Source organism: Polypterus senegalus, chromosome 9 (assembly GCF_016835505.1).
Source record: "Polypterus senegalus isolate Bchr_013 chromosome 9, ASM1683550v1, whole genome shotgun sequence".
NCBI lineage: Eukaryota > Metazoa > Chordata > Cladistia > Polypteriformes > Polypteridae > Polypterus > Polypterus senegalus.
In genome coordinates, this window is record NC_053162.1 from 28,811,872 (window position 1) to 28,831,042 (window position 19,171).

The window sequence follows — 19,171 nt, forward strand, 5'->3', positions numbered from 1 at the left end:
GTTATTCTCCCAGGTGGCCGTTAGCATATCATAATTTCTTGGACCAATAGCGGGAGTTTTCCGCATTTGACTTATACGACCGACATTATGAAATATCAGAAATTATACTATAAAATCAAGTCCCAACTTATCCATGGGAGAACTTATCCGCAAGTATGTATGTTACATACAATGTTTTACTAAAATGTCATTTTTCAATAATTTTATTTTTTTAGTGTAACAATCTAGCAAATGAATACAAAATTCAAAAGATGTTCTACAGGTCCCCAAATGTTCTATAATTCATCCTCCTGAGTTATAGCAGCACTGATTATAAGTGAGTGTGCACAGAAAATTAGGAGAGGAACTCCGGAAGAGGCCCCATCACTTAGTCTGCAATTATGAAATGATTCCAGATTTCAAAAAGCTCGGTTAATTATTTGATGCCATCGTGCCTTCTTCCTGCAGTGCCCCAGAGGTCGAGGGAGGAATGAGCAACAGATGAGACCGCTCAATCAAAAAGCGGAAGAACAAAGGAGCAGGGGTTACCCACAATGCTCATCTTGGGGACTCATTTTGATTTAGGAGGGGTGCAGATTCCTAAAACCCTTTCATCTTCTCTCAAAATGGAGACAGTTATTAAAGTCAGATACCATGGAGAATTTTCCAAGTAGAGCTTCCCAAGCAAGCGGCCACCGTTGAATTTGAACAGAATTGCTGAAAAGTGGGGGTTTCACCCTGGCTTAGCACATAACAGTTTTAGAAGGCTGTAATTTGAATATCACACCTGTCATGTCCGTGAAGAGTTTACATGTTCTCCAAATGTCTGTGTGGGGTTTCCTCTTGGTACTACAGTCTTCCTCTAAAGACACTTATGTCAAGTGACTCTAAACTGGACCTCTAGTGTACCCCTTAGGTCCCATCTAGGGTAGTTCCTACATTGTGCCATATATCAGCAGGGTGGGCAGCAGTTTAAATTGGGCGCGTTTGAAAACTGATGGTTGGTGCTAGAGAATTCATTTTAAAATGACACAGTGAGACCCTGTGGATCAGCCTGTTGATGTCTGGACCCCTCTAGATGAGTTTGTCTTCTAACCTCAATGAGCATCCTGTTTTTAGATTGTCCCCAAACTATGGCTGGAATTCTCAGAATTAAACAGAATCGGTAAATGATTTGAGATCAGATAACACCAGACTGGAAAGTCAGACTGTTAAGGACAAAGAAATCATAAAGCTTTAGGTGTGTTAGTCAGGCCAAGTCTGACCCAAATGAGCTCAATGCCAGTACAAATTAGGGAAATGGCTGATTGCACCCAGGGCTTTTGGGATAGACCTCCACCAATCTCTAGAAAACTGAACTGGACAAGTAGAACTCCTGGTCCGATCTATCGTTGTGTCATGTCTGAACTGGCAAAAGGACTGGCAAGTCTCTGCAGATGATTCAAAATGTAGCCTCATGTCTGATGTTCAACCAGCCCAGGTGGGCACATGTCACTTCTTCTAAAGATGACTACTTTGGTACCCTGTAGCGGCATATATTAAATTAAGATCAGTGGGTCAGCACCTATTTTCTTGTATGTGGAGACACTTATGAGGTTCTATGACGAACAACGCCTGGTGATGCTATCTCTGCATGGTATCAAATTTCATTTGTAGCTCCTAGCTGGTGGAACAAGCTGCCCACCTTCATTTGAACAGCTGACTCCCACAATGGGTTTAAGAAGCATTTGTTTGGTGAATTTCTTTCTAATTGATGATGCTCTTGTAACTTGGGAAGTGTAACAAGCTTGTATTCCGTTCTGAGCTCTGCACTTGTGATGTTCAATTTTGTCACCTTGTCCTGTAACATTTGTTCCTAAACAGTCCCCTATACTGATGTCTACTCGACTATGTTGAGCTGTTTTGTAAGTCACTTTGGATAAAAGCATCCTCTAAGTAAATAAATGCAAATAAATATAGGATGGGAAAATTGGTGGATGGATAGACTGTAGGTTCATGTAAAAATGCCTTAAAATCCCAAAGAACTGGAACTTCACACTGCATATCAAATTGTATACGGTGGTCGAGATCTAATTATGCTATAACTTATTAAGTTATTAACTTAACTTATTAAGTTTATTACATCGAGAATTCACAAAAATTTCTTTTTGTAGCTGATAGATGGCAGTACCTGCCATGCAGTCCAAAATGGCGGGGAGACGGTTGTCAGTCGAACAGTGGGTGCCATGTGTTCGCCTTTTCATAATTGCATAATTAGATCTGTATGACCACCCTGTATGATTGTGTGCTTTCTAAAGCTCTTCGTGGAATCCAGCTGTTCATGAATTTCTTAGGTCAGTCCATCCATTCCTTACTGAACTGGCTCAGGGTGGGGGGAACACATTAGCATCATGGAATAAACCCTGGCACGGCCCTCCTCCACCATGACCACCCTCACCTACATCTCTCGGTTTAACCCGTATGTATTTGGAATGCGGGACAAAACTGCCATATTGAAAAGTAATCTGTAAAGCAAAGACTGATAGATTTGTGTAAGAATAAGACAAAGAACTCACATCTTTATGGTTTTTCTGCATAAAGCTAAGCTCCTCTTTCAAACCATCCAGCTCGGTGTTCAGTCTGGTAATGATGCTGTCATTGTCTGCTTTCATCTTTTTCAGGGCCAGACAGTCCTTCTCGACTGTATTGCAAATGGAAGCTTCCTGGTCATACCTGCAGAGAAAAGGAATCCGTCAATCCGATGAAAGCTCTATAATGACCAATAGTGTGGGGTCTTTCCTTCAGGAGGAAGGCAACCACCGAGACCCCTCAAATGCTAATATCTGGGTCTCCTTTCAGATTTATTGAAAAACAGAATGTAAAGGTAGAATCAGAAGACAGCCCGCTGTGGCTTCTAGATGTGGCAGATTCAGTGTCCTCTGGGACTGCTCCTCCATTTAAGTTTAAAGTACATTCTCATCAGCTGGTGTCGCCCACATCCATCACTCCTTTCAAACTCTACTCACTTGTTTTTGAAGTCGTCCAGGGCCAGTTTTGCATTGTCGATCTGGATCATAATTCTGGCGTTCTCCAGGTTTTTCTTTCTCACCTAAAATCAGAATGAAGCACATCTTATTTGTCGGACACTGTAACATAAGTTTAATATGTCACTGTGCTCTGTACAAAAATATTTTATAAATCTACTTTTCTTTCTACTCACATGCACAGTGAACACAGATTTAGCACAAGGGGCTCATCATTTAGAACTGCTAGGCAAGCATTAAAAGACAAGACAGGGACAAAAGCGAAATGGGCATTGTATACTATTTCTGTGTGTCAAAGTCAGCATGAAACTGTATCCTCTTTGCCTTGTTTGGAATGGCAGCACAGAAGGGGGGCCTCCACATAAAGAAAGAGTATAAAGCCTAGGAACATTGCCTGGCACACCTTTGAAGCTGACGGATGGATGGGAGAAAAAGTCATCCGATCCGGAAAATCCTTCCAAAGCAGTGAAGAAAATGGCAGACACTACACACATCGGGCCACCACTCCTGAACTGGGTTCCTGTCATGGCTTCCTTCATCTGTTATGCCTCGTAAACCATCATTAAAGAAAGCGAAGTTATTTCTCTTATGTGATTTCTTACCGCCGTATTACTAAGGGAGTGGTATTGCCTTTTTATATTATATCTATATACTGTAATTTCGGGTTATGTAACATGCTGCAATTACAAAAGAACTGATTCTAATAAGGTAGCTAGCGCCCACGGCTGGATACAGACACCAACTCTAGAATGTGAAAATGTTTGGGCTGAAGATAATTGCTTTCAACTAAACGAGCCGAGGATGGCTCAGCTTATTTCATTTATGGTGTTCATGGTAAACGCAGTCTAAGTGCTCACATGAGTACACTAACAGCACGTATGGTGATTTGTCACCTTGACATTTTAGTGTAGACTCTCACTGTTAATCTCATCACATCACATGCTATCATGGTGTGTCAAGTTTTCTCGCTGCTCTAGACTGCCACCTGCTGGCTGCGAAGAATATTGAGCCACAATGGGGCAGACTGAGATATATCAAAGATGTGCCTCAGCAGAGGTTTTTGTTCTTTATTACAGCATACCTAACATTTATGAACTCCAAGTGCCTTTCACGTATCAGTTTACGACAAACAGGCCTGCACACTTTAAGACAGAGCAGTGTCCTACACAATAGTATTACAACCACACTGCTGGCCTCATCATACTGGCTCCCTCGTCATTTCAGGATAGGCCTTGTTTACCTACCCACAGCTCTGTAAAACTGAGTGCTGGAGGTCCTGAGTTCACTTGTGTGACTTCTGATAACCTTTATAAGAATTTGTAACTGCACTCTATGAGGACCCACTCAGTTTCATAACACTTGCTCTCTAATTGTGGGTTTAATTAAAAAGTTGAAGTCAGGAGCAAACTGAACTCCACTCCTCTTTGGCCTTCTCTCCTTCTGTTGTGAATTTGTAAGATTGAGGTCCCAACAGGACAAGGTTTATTTACGACGGACCGAGAAATGAAGCTACCAATGGGCCAAACAAACTACTCCCTCTACACCCATGATGGTAAGGCTAGGAAGAGGTCCAACATTATTGTGAAGGTTGCTGATGACACAACCGTGAGGAGACTAAACACATGGGGAGGAAATCAAAGCCTCGACACACTGGCACTGTCAGTTGAGCCAGGACTCAGAAAGCAAGGAGACGTATAATCCCTTATTATCATCAATGCACTACAGTGGACAAAGTGAGCAGTTTGGCTGATGCTGGTACCTCACTTTCATTTTCAATATCCATCTCCAGATCACTTGCATCAAACTCAGACTCCGAAAAGTCAGAGTGCGATTCAGCGATAATACGTAAAACGTCCATGGAGTGTTTTGCTTTGCACATATGCTTTAGTCTCACCAGATGTTTGCTCTTCACTTCTCATGCACACGCAGGGAATCGAGGGCAAATTAACAAAGCTACATAACTTTCCTTCGAGCAAAGAGAGTCGAACTAAAAAGTAAGGGCGAGTTTTGTCGCAACCATCCCCTACCCCTGAATTTCGACAAAAGTCAACATCATCCCAAAAAGAGTTAAAGAAGAGAAGGTACTCAACGGTGACAGTTAATAAGAAAGTCACTTTTCCCCACTCTGCAACAAGTGGGATGAGCAATGAAAGTTCCAAAACCAGTGCTGTACATTCAATGACTTTAGGAATTTTCACTGGGAATCCACCAGAATCCATCCATAAATTTCAGGAGGAAAACCTTTCCTGTAGGCATCCAATAGAAATTATAGAACTGTCAGATTAAATAAGTAGTTATTGTGCTGGGGAGGCAGCATAAAGATGAACGACGACTCACGCCTGGACAAACTTGTTAAGAAGGCAGGCTCTATTGTAGGAGTAAAGCTGGACAGTTTGACATCTGTGGCAGAGCGACGGGCGCTAAGCAAACTCCTGTCAATCATGAAGAATCCACTGCATCCACTGAACAGGATCATCTCCAGGTAGAAGAGTAGCTTCAGTGACAGACTGCTGTCACCGTCTTGCTCCACTGACAGACTGAGGAGATCGTTCCTCCCCTACACTATGCGACTCTTCAATTCCACCCGGGGGAGTAAATGCTAACATTATTCAAAGTTATTGTCTGTTTTACCTGCATTTTTATTTCTAATTTAATATTTTTTTTGTTTCTTTGTATCAGTATACTGCTGCTGGATTATGTGAATTTCCCCTTGGGATTAATAAAGTATCTATCTATCTATCTATCTATCTATCTATCTATCTATCTATCTATCTATCTATCTATCTATCTATCTATCTATCTAGTTAAATAGTGATTGTTGATTAAGCAAGAGTGGAAAATGAGTGGATGATATCTGCCTGAAAGAAAGCAAACCTTTGGGCAGCCTTAGTATGTGAACAAGTTCTGCATACATTGGAACACCCAGAAAGCACCAGTGACACAAGGGCTTTGTGGTCAGGCCCACATAACAGAAGTAAGATACTGGACTGTATGACAAATTATTGTATTGGCGTTGGGTGAGTTGGTGATTGAGCTCCTTACTGTACAGAATGGGGTGGCATAAGATATCTAAACAGACAGCAAAACTTCTTTTCACTCTCAAACGTAAATACTGTAAAAGTTTGAGGTGATTTAAAGTCACCAATTAACCTAATTTAATGTTTGTACAGTAAGAAGAAGACATTGAACACACTGTGTTCAAGATGAATACACCATGAGGTTTACATGTAACATAATTCATCCTCCTTAAACCAAATGAAACAGAGCAATTCTGGATGACAGTTGTTTTGGATTATGACAGAACATGTAAGTAAAGCTAACCTGTGTTTAAAATTAATGTACCATGTCAGAAAATATTAGGAGGGATATCATACCAACTACACTTTTAATGTATGTTTTGTCCTCAGCTCTCATTTGTGGCCTAGTCCTAACTATGCGACTGCCATCCAATTGGAGAGGAGTTGACAAATAAAAAGGTGAGTGCACCCCTTAGGTCTTGCTCAAGACATTTCACTTCTCATGTTTAAATGTGTAAAGTTTATGGAATTTAGGATCTTTGTATGTTAGGTTATGTTTGCCCGAAAGTGGGCTCTGCCTATGGATCACTGTTTCTGGGAGTGTCGCCAGCTCCCTAACATCCTAAAGTTGGTTTAAATGGACAGACAGAGGGAAGTTTACAGTTATGAATGTCTGTATGGCTTTTTTTGTTTCTCCTTGATTTTGACCTTCTACTTATTTTTCTTGATGCTGCCTTTGCATAAACAATATTCAATTTCATGTTCTGTTAACTTTGTCTCCGGCATTTATCCTTTTCCTTTCTCACGTTTCCAATGACCCTTCATCATCCATGAGTCTCTCTACATCTCTTAAAGGAACATTTCAAGCTCATTCCATGCCATGGGATCTGTTCATTTCAATTCTAAGGAGGAAAAAGTATCCAAGACCAGCAAATAATTAGGAATGTCCACCTTTCTTGGAAGAGATAAGACTGCTTAAACAATGACCATCACTTCTGATTAGGACTATTAAAGGTGTCTAAATGGAGAGGAAGGTCATTTCACCGCTTAATTCATAGGCTAATATGTGTGCATGTTTTAAATGAAGACAATCTCCAACCACACTAGCATTTTCATATCATTTAGGAAAGTATCTCTGCCCACACTAAAATGATTGGAAAAACATTTGACGTAGGGTTTCACCTACACTGTGCATGCACACAACAGCAGAAACAGGAAGAGGAGTTATTGAAAAACCCCAACAGCCGGTAAATTATTTGCCTTTTGCACTCAAACCGTCCAAGACTCAATTTGGATGCATAATGGTAAGCAACACCACAAGCACCATGGAAAACAACTCCTCTACATCCGCCATGTTGGAATGTGGTTTTCTTCCAAGAAAGGGGACCAATCAGGCAACGAGATATTCTAATTAGCAGGATCCAATCAGAGAAGAGCCATATAATAAGCACAAACCAATCAGAATGCAGTTAGAGTTGCCATTTACATAACTCTGCCAGTGGCGTAGCTTGAGTTCGTGCCACTCGGGGCACGGCGGGGCTTCAATTTGCCGCCCTCCAACATATCTGAATATGTTACCCTATTTAAATAGAAAATTAAAATGATGTATAGAGAAAAATTCAGATACATTTTGCACAGATTTATTCATATATAGAGAAACAGCAATAATTTTTCACATGTAATTATTTATAAGTATCAACTAGACAAGAATATATTATAGAGGCACTGATAAGTCGAGTTCTGATTATTAGTTTAATATAATTACGCTGCGAAAACCAGAACCAGAGTAGCGTACAAGTGAGAGGTGGGGATGTTTTCTGTGCAGAGCAAGAACGCATTTGGATTGATAACAAAACAAAATTATAAATTGTAAAAATTAGTTGTTTATCTTCCTAGATATTATTATCGGTGTAATGTTTGTTCATTTTTGTTATTGCCTCATAAATGCCATCACAGAAGGACAGTTTGAAAATTATTTTTGAAGCATTTGTGGATAAAGATCAGAGAATTTTACTTTTTCCATTCATGAGTGATATTTTTCAGAACCCTGCTGCTTACACAAAAGTTTTACTGAGCCTTTTGGCCAATAATGCCACCCCCAAAAATGTGCTGCCCAGGGTGGACTGCCCCCTCTACCTGCCCCTAGCTACGCCACTGAACTCTGCGTTGTCACCCTGGCTGGCATGGTGGCGCAGTGGAAGCTCTGCTGCCTCGCAGTAAGGAGACCAGAGTTTGCGTCGCTGGTCCTCCCTGTGGTGTTTATGGGGCATTGGCGATCCTAAACTGGCCCCAGTGTGTGATTGGGATGTGTGTGTGTGTGTGTTCACTCTGTGGTGGACTGGCACCCTGGTCAGAGTTTGTTCCTGCCTTGTGCCCTATGCTACCTGGGATAGGCTGCCCATGACCCTGTTCAGGACTAAGTGGGTTAGAAAATGACTGAGTAACTGACATTGTCACCCATCCACATTGTAAATATGAGGCAGCATTTTCAGAACTATACAGCTCTGGAGAGCGTTTTCAAAAGTCTCTATGTTTGGGGGCTAAAAATGCCAGGGTAGGGTGGACAAATGGTCAAATGGAGACTAATGCCTGCATTTCAAAATGAAAGTGTAGTACAGGGGACATAACCTTAGAGCACAGGAGCTCGATCCATGAGGCTACTCTGGGAATTCCAGGAGAATACAACAAAAAGTCGGCTGCAGAAGATCTTTATCTTCCTATTAACATTAATTATGGAATATCATGGCTGGGTATCCTTATCATCTGTGGGATGCTGCCTATTGGGCTGCTTAGTGCCCCCGAGTGGTCATACTGTCCAGCTGCTGGAATTCATTGAGAACTGCTTCTTTGCTCTTTGTTCTCAGAGATGATCCCTGCACAAGGGATTTGCAGTGTAACATCAGACATATCTTGAGGTGTCTCATCAATAGCTTACAGTGAGCTTGTGCTGGTGACATGGTGGAGCTTTAACATCTCCGGCCTTCTGGGTTCAAATCCCAGCCTGTGTGGAGAGTAGACATTTTCCCTGTGGCTGTGTGCATTTCTCCTCTTAGATGTCAGACATGCTGATTGGTGATTGTATTGTGAATGAAGAGGAGTGTGCCATGTGATGGACTAGTGCCCTAGACACAGAATTGGGCCCAGGGCTACCAGGTTAGGCTCTGGACATCTGGCAAACGCTGAACACAATGAATGAGCCTGAAGTGTACCGTAATCAGGCTGGCTCAGGCCCTTTATCTGCGCCATTAGTGCGCAATAAGCTATAATCAGAAGAGGACAAACCACAACAGATTAAGACAAGAACGTTAGCACAATGGAGACAAGCGTCTGGTCAGAGGAGCTGGAATGGTTTAGAAGCTATGGAATGAGGACGGTTGACAGGCCTGTTCAGACTGGCTGACTGCTTCAGCAATGGTAAACAATGCTGACTGACAAAAACATTTTCCTTAGCATTAAGCTCTTGATATGAATTGATGACGGAAGTTTTTGGTAGAAAGAAGGAGGGATTTTTTTCTCATTTTTGATTTACTCTTGTAGACCCTCAGACATCCACATTGCATTCCTGGTCTGGACTCTTTATGAAAATTTCACCCCAAAGTTGTGTGTAACAGAGATGAAATTATTTTATTCTGGCAACTCCTAATTAAAGGATTTGTGCTGCCAGGGTTAGCCGATTCGGTGGAGACGGGACACCTGCCACAAGGTGTGTTCTTATTTACTTCTGCGACTTTTTGAAACCTGTTCATTCTACCAGGGCAGATCCACACCTACTGCCAGCATCGAGCGGATGGCTGCAATCGCTCGGTCGCTTTTGTTCTGGGTGAGACCTTTGATTAAAAAAACATAATTCAATGAATCTTGCTCTCCAAAGATAACTGTAAAGGAAAGTGGCCCCTTTCAAAAACGGATTTGTTTAACAAATGGCTTCTTTTCAGTTTCCATTCTTTGAGAAATTCTACAGCTCTAAAGTACTCTGGAGAATTTCAACAGCTTTTATGTGTTCAGACTTACAGCATATGATTAAAATTGAACGATGGTGACTGTTTCTTTTTTTCCCCTTTATGATAATTTAAAATCATATCATTAATAAAGGTAAACTGAACTTGTGGGAAGCTGTAGGCTATCCCAGCAGCATCAGGCGCAAGGCAGAACAAAGCACAAGTCAATTTCAAATAGACACACACATTAGGAGAACATGCAAACTCCATACAGGCCATGACTGAGTGTGGAATTTGAACCCAGGATGCTCAATCTGGAAGGCAAGGGTGCTAACCACTCTATGAACATGTCAACCAGGTGCATCCCAGGATATGTCGTACTCCAACAGACTCAGAGAATTAAACCTGTCGAGTCTCTAGCAGAGGAGACAGTGTGAGGACCTCATTCAGGTCTTCAGAACCCTCAAAGGCGTTGATAAAGTAGATCCACCAGACTTTCTTCAGCTTAACTGTGAAGGACATACTTGAGGACATTGGTGGAAAGCCAGAAAACACTTTGCATAAAGAGTTGCGGGACTCTGGAAAAAAACCTACTGAGACATGGAGTTAAAAGAGAAACCTTGACAGCCTTTAAGAAGGAGATACTGGAGGAGATACTGGGACAGTTTAACTACGAGCTAAACAAACGGGCTTGATGGACTGAATGGTCTCCTCTCGTTTGTCAGATTTCTTATACCTTTTTATATGCCACAGGATGGGTGGCCGTTGCCCTACAGAGAGCTTCAGAAGTATTAAAAAACTCAAAACATTATTCATTCATTAGTTTTACCAAAGCAAGATCAAGGAGATCATGTAGACCTCACATAACCAAACTAAGCAGCATCTCACCTCATCATTCAGAGCGTGGATCTTGTCCAACTCAGGGGTGTAATCTCGAAGCTTGGGGCATTTTTCTTTCATCAACTCTTTGATCTTACGCTCCAGCTCTTGATTGGACTCCTCCAGGTTGCGGACCTTCTCCAGGTATCTGGCGAGGCGTTCATTCAGGCCCTGCATGGTCTCCTTCCTGTTGTTGCTAATGGGGAGTCCATTCACTCCCATCAAGTTGAGGCCTTGGTCCACTGATCCATAGATTGAGGAGGCTGGCTTGCCACGGCTGGGGAAGGCATCTTTAAGGGAGTAGCTGGAAAAGCCTTGCCTTGGGTAGCTCATTGTTGCTCTAAATGAAGATCAAAACACAAGGAGGACGCCTGTATGAAGCAAAAGTCTTGATTCAAAGTCCAGACAACTCAAATAAAGAAACAATTGCATTCATTCCTTTCTAATGTGTTATTGCTCATCATGGTACCATCACTTTCTACCTCAGAGTTCCAGAAGGATGGCTATCAGCTGCTTGCTTAAACCACGACCAGGCCTCAAGTGTAGAGGTCGAGGAGAGCAAATCTGGACCAGAATGAGTTCATCAAGAACACGGGGGGCACAATATTATACTTGTAAAGGAAAAATTTCACGCAAACATTAGGAAGTTTTTCTTTACACAGAGAACCACAGACACTTGAAGTGTGGTAGGACTTCAAAACTTGAAGAATTAGGTGGATAGGACTGGTGAGCTTTGTTGGGTTGCATGGCCTGTTCTCTTCTAGATTGTTCTAATATTCTAATGATGCACACTGTGGCATGATTATCTGATAAAATTAGACAATGTAATAAACAGAAGGGCCGAAGCTACATAAAGGAGAGCTTGCCTGTAACGAGAATCTCTAGGGGTCGGCCACCGAGCACCTGATTAGAGAGCCAATGGCTCAGAGGGCACTGCATATGTACTGTAGGCAGACACAAGCCGTATGTACAAAGAGGGAAGAGTTACTGTGCACAAGGTGTCCCAGGATGAGGCAACCACGCAGCAAAATTATGAAAAACAAACAGTATGCCGTGCTTAAAGAAACACGCAGCTCAAAGAGGTGACATTGCTTTTTAATGAAGGGAAGGGAAAACAAATGTGAAAATGCATTCTTTTGTGTTTGGGCTGCCACAATGTCGTTAGTCCTGTTCACCTTGTGTATTCTTAGATACACTCACATTTTTAGAGTATATACCATAACATTACGCACAACTGCATTGTAAAGTCTACTCACACGCACTTAGGAGATCTAATCTTCAGACTAAAAACCAGAGGACAAAGACGATGACCAGTGCTGACAAGCAGGCTCCACTGGGTAGAGGATTTAACCCTAAAACACTGGATTTGGGGGGGGCTGCAGAGCCTGCCACTGTGCCACCCCTATTTTCTGTGATCAATTATTTATTAAATTAGTAAAACAATTAAAAGCAGTTTTCACGAATAAGTGATATAATGAAATGACTACCCATCCTTGGCACCCCAGGCCTTCAAACCTACTGCATCAGTTGTATGTGGCTAAAGAAGCCTGAACTGACAAGATAAAGAGAGAGGATGCCAGAATGACTGGTCCCCAAAGCCCTAGACATTCATTCTTGACAACTCACGTTGACCACTTGTAACGCGGTTCTGAATGACCTTCACCCAATGCTGCTCATGTTAACCCAGGATACCCCATTAGTCATTGCTGCTGATAGCTCCAATAAGGGTAAATTTAGGGAAAGACAGGGACCCCATGGGCTCCGTCCACATCGATAATCGATAAAGTTTAAGCTGTTTGTTTCAAGTCCCATGGATGCCCAAAAGATGCACGGGCCATCGCTACAAAATTTTTGTGGGATTATTTTTTTTTTTTTGGTATCGAGGTCCCCTCACATTTTTATTTTTGTGGAAGTTCTCTCTGCTAGGTTTTTACTCTCTTTATTGAATTATTGGAGGTTTAGAAATTATTCATTTTTTAGTCCAATATATATGATTCCTTTGTGTGTGGACATCGGTCTGAGAGACTGGTGGAATACAGGGGTACTTGGTGGGGAGTAAACTGTGAGCTGTCTGAAGTTGGTCTGTTCCACCAGGCTCACATTAGGGTTAAGGTTAGACTTAGTGTAGGGTTAGGGCTAGAAAAGAGGCTTACCAGGCTGAAGCTATAGATTTCTATTAAGTTATTAAAACAGACTTAGCAGCAAGAGAGACCAGGGAGACTTATATTGGAGAGTGAGGTAAAGATCAAGCAGATGAAAATGATGAGGCAAAAGCAGAATATTAATAACAAAAATGGAAGACAGAAAAGAGGCAACAAATGATGGGACATTCCCAGATCTTGTGAAGAAAAGTGTCCCGGATTGACACAAACAGCAGGATGGGTTTACGGTAAAGTCCATAACCTCACCCCATTACATGGGGTGGAATATATTCAATGTACAAACTTTAATTGAAAATTTTGTTAATTAGGGTTTTTAAATATAATAGAGCATTGGAGAGGAGGGCCATGGGTAGAGCGTGTTGCCCAGTCGATTGAGTAGGTGAAGGGTGATGTGAGGCGTCTCACAAAAGCACATATATGGCTAATGCTGGTTTACAGACTGAGATACTGAAGTTTGTAATTTGATTAATAAGCGGAAAATTTAAGGAGACTTTAAAGGTTTTAAGGACAGAACCAAGGTGGAGTTAAAAAAAATGAATGATGAAGAAGGACTGTGCCACCCGCATATGTGCAATATACATTCACTATGGGTATATAATCTAAGGAGAATTAACTCACATTTTTTTGATCAGTTAGAGCTCAGAAAATGAAATGGCTTGCTCAGGGTCATATGGTGAGTCAGTGACTGGGACTGATGTGAAAGTCTTTTAGTATAAAGTCCAATGCCTAGCAACTATGCTGTATGGCCTTATCTATCAGTCCTTTTCTCTATTGCTTTATTTTATGCAATATAAAGTTTCTGTCATAGCTGTCTATCTGTGAAGGAAGGTTAACGTGCATTTTACATGTTGTATCTGTATCGTTTTTTCTGAACCCATCAAATTCAATACTAGGTGGCAAAGTGCTGGAGTTTATTGCGGCAGTTTCAGGCACATGATAATCCATTAAATGGCACGCCCTGTCACACACACACACACACACACACACACACACACACTAGCTTCACTCATGAAGAGCCAATCTTGAGTCTCAGACAAACCTAACATTCATGTCTTTGACATGTAGGCAGAAACAAGCAATTCATACACACGCAAACACCAGGAGACCAAACAATTCAAACACACACAGGACCAGGACATGAATCCGGGCATTGTGAGGGTCTGAGCAATGAGTTACTACGGGCCATGGTTATAAACGTATAGCAGGATCCTGGGTTTGAGCCTCATACTTAATCAGTGGAGTCTGCATGTTATACACAAGTTTTTATTCCTAAAGTACTTGCACATGTCATGAAACATGCATGTTTTAATTGTTTTTGTGTGGCTGCGTTCAGCAGTGGACTAAGTCATGGCCCGGCACCCTGTCTAGGGTTAGTGCCTGTAAGCCAATGCTTCTGGGAAAAGCTCTGCTACACCATCAGCCTGAACAGAATTGAATATGAATGTCTATGCTGCATTATAATGATTTCCTACAAAGTTGTTCTCATTTGTCCCAACCGTCCTCACAGATCACTTTACATTCTTGTTTATCTTGTTTACCAGAGAGTGGTGACGTTGCATATTGGACGCACAGAATTCCAGCACTAATACTCCTAATATTATGGTATATTCTATTATATTATCACATACATTCATTTTTCAAACCTGCTTATTCAAGTAGGGTTGCAGGGAAACTGGAGGCAATCCCAGCAAGCACTGGGTGCAAAGCAGGGAGAAAACCAAGACAGGGTAGATAGATAGATAGATAGATAGATAGATAGATAGATAGATAGATAGATAGATAGATAGATAGATAGATAGATTATTAATCCCAAGGGGAAATTCACATAATCCAGCAGCAGTATACTGATACAAAAAACAATATTAAAATAAAGAGTAATAAAAATGCATGTAAAAACAGACAATAACTTTGACTTGCGATTCCACATAAAAAGAAAGTGGTAGAAGTGATCAGTGAAATAGAGTAAAATAGTAAAAAGAGGTAAAAAGATAAAATAGGGTGCCGGGGCATCACCAGATAAACACACACACACAAAAGGGGCCAATTTAGCACCAGGAAGGCATCTAATCTGCAGGTCTTTAGACTGTGGCAAGAAAGCAGAGCACCTGGAGGAAACAAAACTGGGACACGGGGAGAACATGCAAACTTCACACAGGGAGCACCCAGGATTTGAATCCTGATCTTCTTGCTGCAAGGCAGCAGCACTACATCTGCACCACTCAAATATTATATTATATTATATTATATTATATTATATTATATTATATTATATTATATTATATTATATTATCCTTCCATCTCTCCATCCATTTTCTAAACATGCAGGACAGGGTCACAAGGAAACTTGAGTCTATCTCAGCAATCATTTAGCAGGAAAAATCACCCAACTAGGTCCCAGTCTATCACAGGGTGAAAACACACACACACACACACACACACACACACACACACACACACACACACACACACACACACACACGAGGGGTCAATTTAGCATCACCAATCCACCTAATCTACTGGACTGTGAGAGGAAACTGGAGCTCCAGGAGAAAACACACCTTGACATCTGGGACAGGAACCTTATTCAAGGCAGCAGTACCACCACTGCACCAGCCAAATATTATATTATATTATGTTATATTATGTTATATTATGTTATATTACTATAGAAGGCACAGCAGCCTTGTCATCGGTGCTGCTGTCTCCCTGTTTTTGGGTTATATTTTCTCTAACACAGTTAAATGTTCATCCCCTTTATTTTCCTGATTTACACCTGAACCATCAATAAGTACAAAAAACAGAAAAATTGAATATTCCTTGCAGTTCATTTCTTCTAATGCTTATATGTTTAAAGACAAGACTTTCTGGGTGTACAACATATATTAGAAGGCAAATATTTATATGGCTTTGCGTGCTTTGAAAGATGGGCAAGGAATTAATTAAGTTATTAAGACTTCATTATTAAACATCTACTTTTTAATTCCTTCTACTTATGTAGCTTAGAAAAGTCCATCTGGACCTGTTTTGAACGGACATTATAACTGTTACAGGGTATATCATTATCACAAAAATTGACATATCTTGAGGTATTTTGACCAAGAATTGCTTATTTATTAAAGCCATTAACTTTTCAAATTGTAAATTATTACTTAAAATAAATAACTGCTCAATATGCAAACACTTTTCTGTGACTGTTACATTAGTAATAGCATTTTCATAATATAATTGATCTGATAAAGTCTGAAATCCTGGTAAACACACTTCACTAACATTTTAATTTGTGAAATGAAAGGAAGCCTCTCACCTTTCGATGCAGTCTAGTTAAGATGAAGACCAGAAGCAGCTGCCTGTTTCCTGGAGCCGACTGGCTGACCATCTCCTTTATAACCTGAGACTCCTAGGGGGTGGAGCCTGCCTCTCACCTGCTGGGGGGGGTGTGGCCAGTCAAAATGAAAAGGGAGACACTCCCATCCGGAAAGGAATCTGAGCTATTTATAATCCTGCACTTCAGATGATCACAAACAATGTGTGAGATGTTGTAAGGTGAAGACAGCAGAGGCAGCCGGGAGCTAAAGGGCAAGTAGAGGAGATGCACTGACAACGCGTTTGCTGCACCCACCACATGACGAACCACCTGGATTGGGACCTGAGAGCAGTGGGTGACACCTCAGCACCACACTGAACAGTGTGAAGTTTTTCACGATGGCTGGAGTGGCAATCCTGCGACAAACCCCCAAGTTTTCCCAGTAAGTTGGAGGACCTGCCTGCAGGGCAGGATGCAGATTTAAGTCATACCCAGGACGGAGCAATTGCAGGTTAAGGGCCTTGCTCAAGGGCCCAACAAAGTAGAGTCACTTCTGATTTCCTAGACTCAGAGCCACCACTCCATAGAAGAGGTCAAGCTTATTAGTAATTAGCAGAGCTTTTGAATCCCTTTTCTCAGCCTTTGTATGCCTGATGTCCTACAGCATCACTACAAGCACTGGCCCAGTGTCCTACAGTATCAGGTTTAGGGGAGTCTGTGTGGCACATGTGAGTCTGAGGTCCACCGCTGCACTGGATTACAGGCAGGACTTTCACTTGGCCACATAAACTGGTTTTGCAGAGCTACGAGTCACTCACTATTCATTCTATATAGTGCCTTTAAAAATGACACACTGCATGACACACTGTCCCAGCACAGAAGGAGGTGAACTGAAGAACAGTCACATGTCCGTTTGCCAGTTCAATGCTTATATCCAAATAAACAGAAAGAGCCAAAGAGCAGCCCTTCTGATTTGCATGGATTTCTTCTGCTTGTGCACTGCTGAGAGATAAGGATTGCCCTGTCAGCCCGGTATAAAGATCATCCTCACTGGGAAGATTTGGGTTTGCTGAATTTAAAAACTGGGATCAACAATGTTTGCATTGGTCTTTGTGCTCTGTAACTAACACACAAGTGGCACTCACGTAGGTGTATTTATGCAAATCAGTCCATAAAATGGCGCTGTTCTCTCCAGACTGCTTGTGCTCCTACTGCACATGCCATCTGGAAGGTAACACTATAATAAAAAAGGAGGGCAGACACACTGGCATTTCTTAATTTGTAATCTGCTTTTGTATCCTCAGAGTAAACGTCCCATTCGCAAAGGTGATGAGTTATTACAGAATGTCATAGGGGGGCAGTGTGGTGTACTGGTTAAGGCTTTGGACTTCAAACCATGAGGTTGCGGGTTCAGATCCTATGCTGACACTGTGTGACCCTGAGCAAGTCATTTGACCCACCTGGGGTCCAACTGGAAAACCAAATGAAATGTAACCAATTGTATCATAAATTTTGTAGGTCGCCTTGGATGAAAGTGTCAGCCAAACACGCAAATGTAAGCAAGCTTTGAGAGCTGAAAATGTAAATCCCCCCAGAGTCGTCGTCTATTCACGTGACTTAGCTCCTTTTCCTTGCTTCATGTTTGGACGAGCCTTTGTGAGGTATTTGCAGGTTCTCCCTTTCCACAGGTTAATATAATCTAACTCCTCCAAGTTCTTGCACTCACATTTTACCTTTAAAACATATTGTGATGGGCAGCACCTATAGACTGGCACCCAGTTCAGGATTGGAGCTGGTCCATTACTTAGCTGGGAGGCCAGTATATAAAAAGAACATTTCATGTTCTCTCCAGAAGGTTGGCAGAAGATGCCAAAACAATACAAAAAGAGTGTTGGCATCCTGGCTGGTGTAGCACGGACATTTCTCCACTACAATGGAAGGACAGGGGAAGACCATGGGATGTGGTTTTGGTCTCCCCTTATATATTATGCTGGGTTAAGATTCCCACATGGACTCCCAGAAGGAATACTGGGACTTGTAGTCCAATGGGGCAACCCTGTTGGGTTTTGTGGGAGCCACCAGGTGGAACTCTCAGGATTCTCAAACTCTACTTTTGGGGACTCCTGTTTGACTTGAAGTACTCTGAGATCTGAGATAAAAGGAGTCACTCCACCTCACCCAGAATTGGAGTTGGGTAGAAGATGGGCAAAGGGGAGATGGATGGAAAGGGAAAAGAGAGAGAAGGGAGAAGAGCCTTTGTAAGGTACTTGTTGTAATAAAACCTTGTATTTGAACCCAGGACTTGTGTAACTGTAGCTGTGTCTGGGGTTTGGGGTGGTGTTACACCCCTAGTGGTCAAAATACTTTAATTAGTGGTTGACGTAGAAATGGTGCCTCTGAGATTTGGGATCTCGGAAAGATTGTTGGTTTAAATCCTGTAAACGCCATTAGTGACTCCACTCCATTGGGCCCTTAACCTGCAATTGCTTCATCCCAGGTATGACGTTAATCTCCAGGTCCTCCAATTTACAGGGAAAACATGAGGGCTGGTGGCAGGATTGGCACTCCAGCCACTGTAAAATACATCACCCTGTTCTAGTTTGGTACTGTTTTGTCACCCACTGTACTCGGGTCCCAATCCAGGTGGGTGCAGCAATGTGCTATCAGCGCATGCCCCGAATGTCCTACTTGAAGTGCAACCAAAGTACTGTTCGTATTTGATGTTTTCTTGGCGTCTTGTTCCTCCATGTGATGCATTTTAAATTCTTAGCTGAGCATTTGTCGCCCTACAAGTTCCCAGTATGTTGATGTATGTTGTCACGCATGTGTGATTAGATGGCAACTGACGGGCTCAACGAAATAGAACAAG

General features: G+C 41.8%; 1 protein-coding gene across 3 annotated transcripts in view; it reads right to left on the reverse strand.

Moving 5' to 3' along the window:
* Positions 1-16,387, reverse strand: part of si:ch211-243g18.2 (uncharacterized protein LOC559906 homolog) — a 40,551-nt gene extending 24,164 nt beyond the window's left edge. For 2 of the 3 annotated variants that reach the window (XM_039762804.1, XM_039762802.1), the window contains exons 1-4: positions 16,303-16,387; positions 10,846-11,176; positions 2,985-3,067; positions 2,535-2,691 (exon numbers count right to left, since the gene is read on the reverse strand). In XM_039762804.1, coding sequence (XP_039618738.1) covers positions 2,535-2,691; positions 2,985-3,067; positions 10,846-11,169 — 564 coding nt within the window. In that variant the 5' untranslated portion in view covers positions 11,170-11,176; positions 16,303-16,387. Of the gene's footprint in view, positions 1-2,534; positions 2,692-2,984; positions 3,068-10,845; positions 11,208-16,302 lie in introns of all 3 variants that reach the window. The other variant, XM_039762803.1, reaches the window with a different exon arrangement.
* Between the last annotated feature and the right edge of the window lie 2,784 nt (positions 16,388-19,171).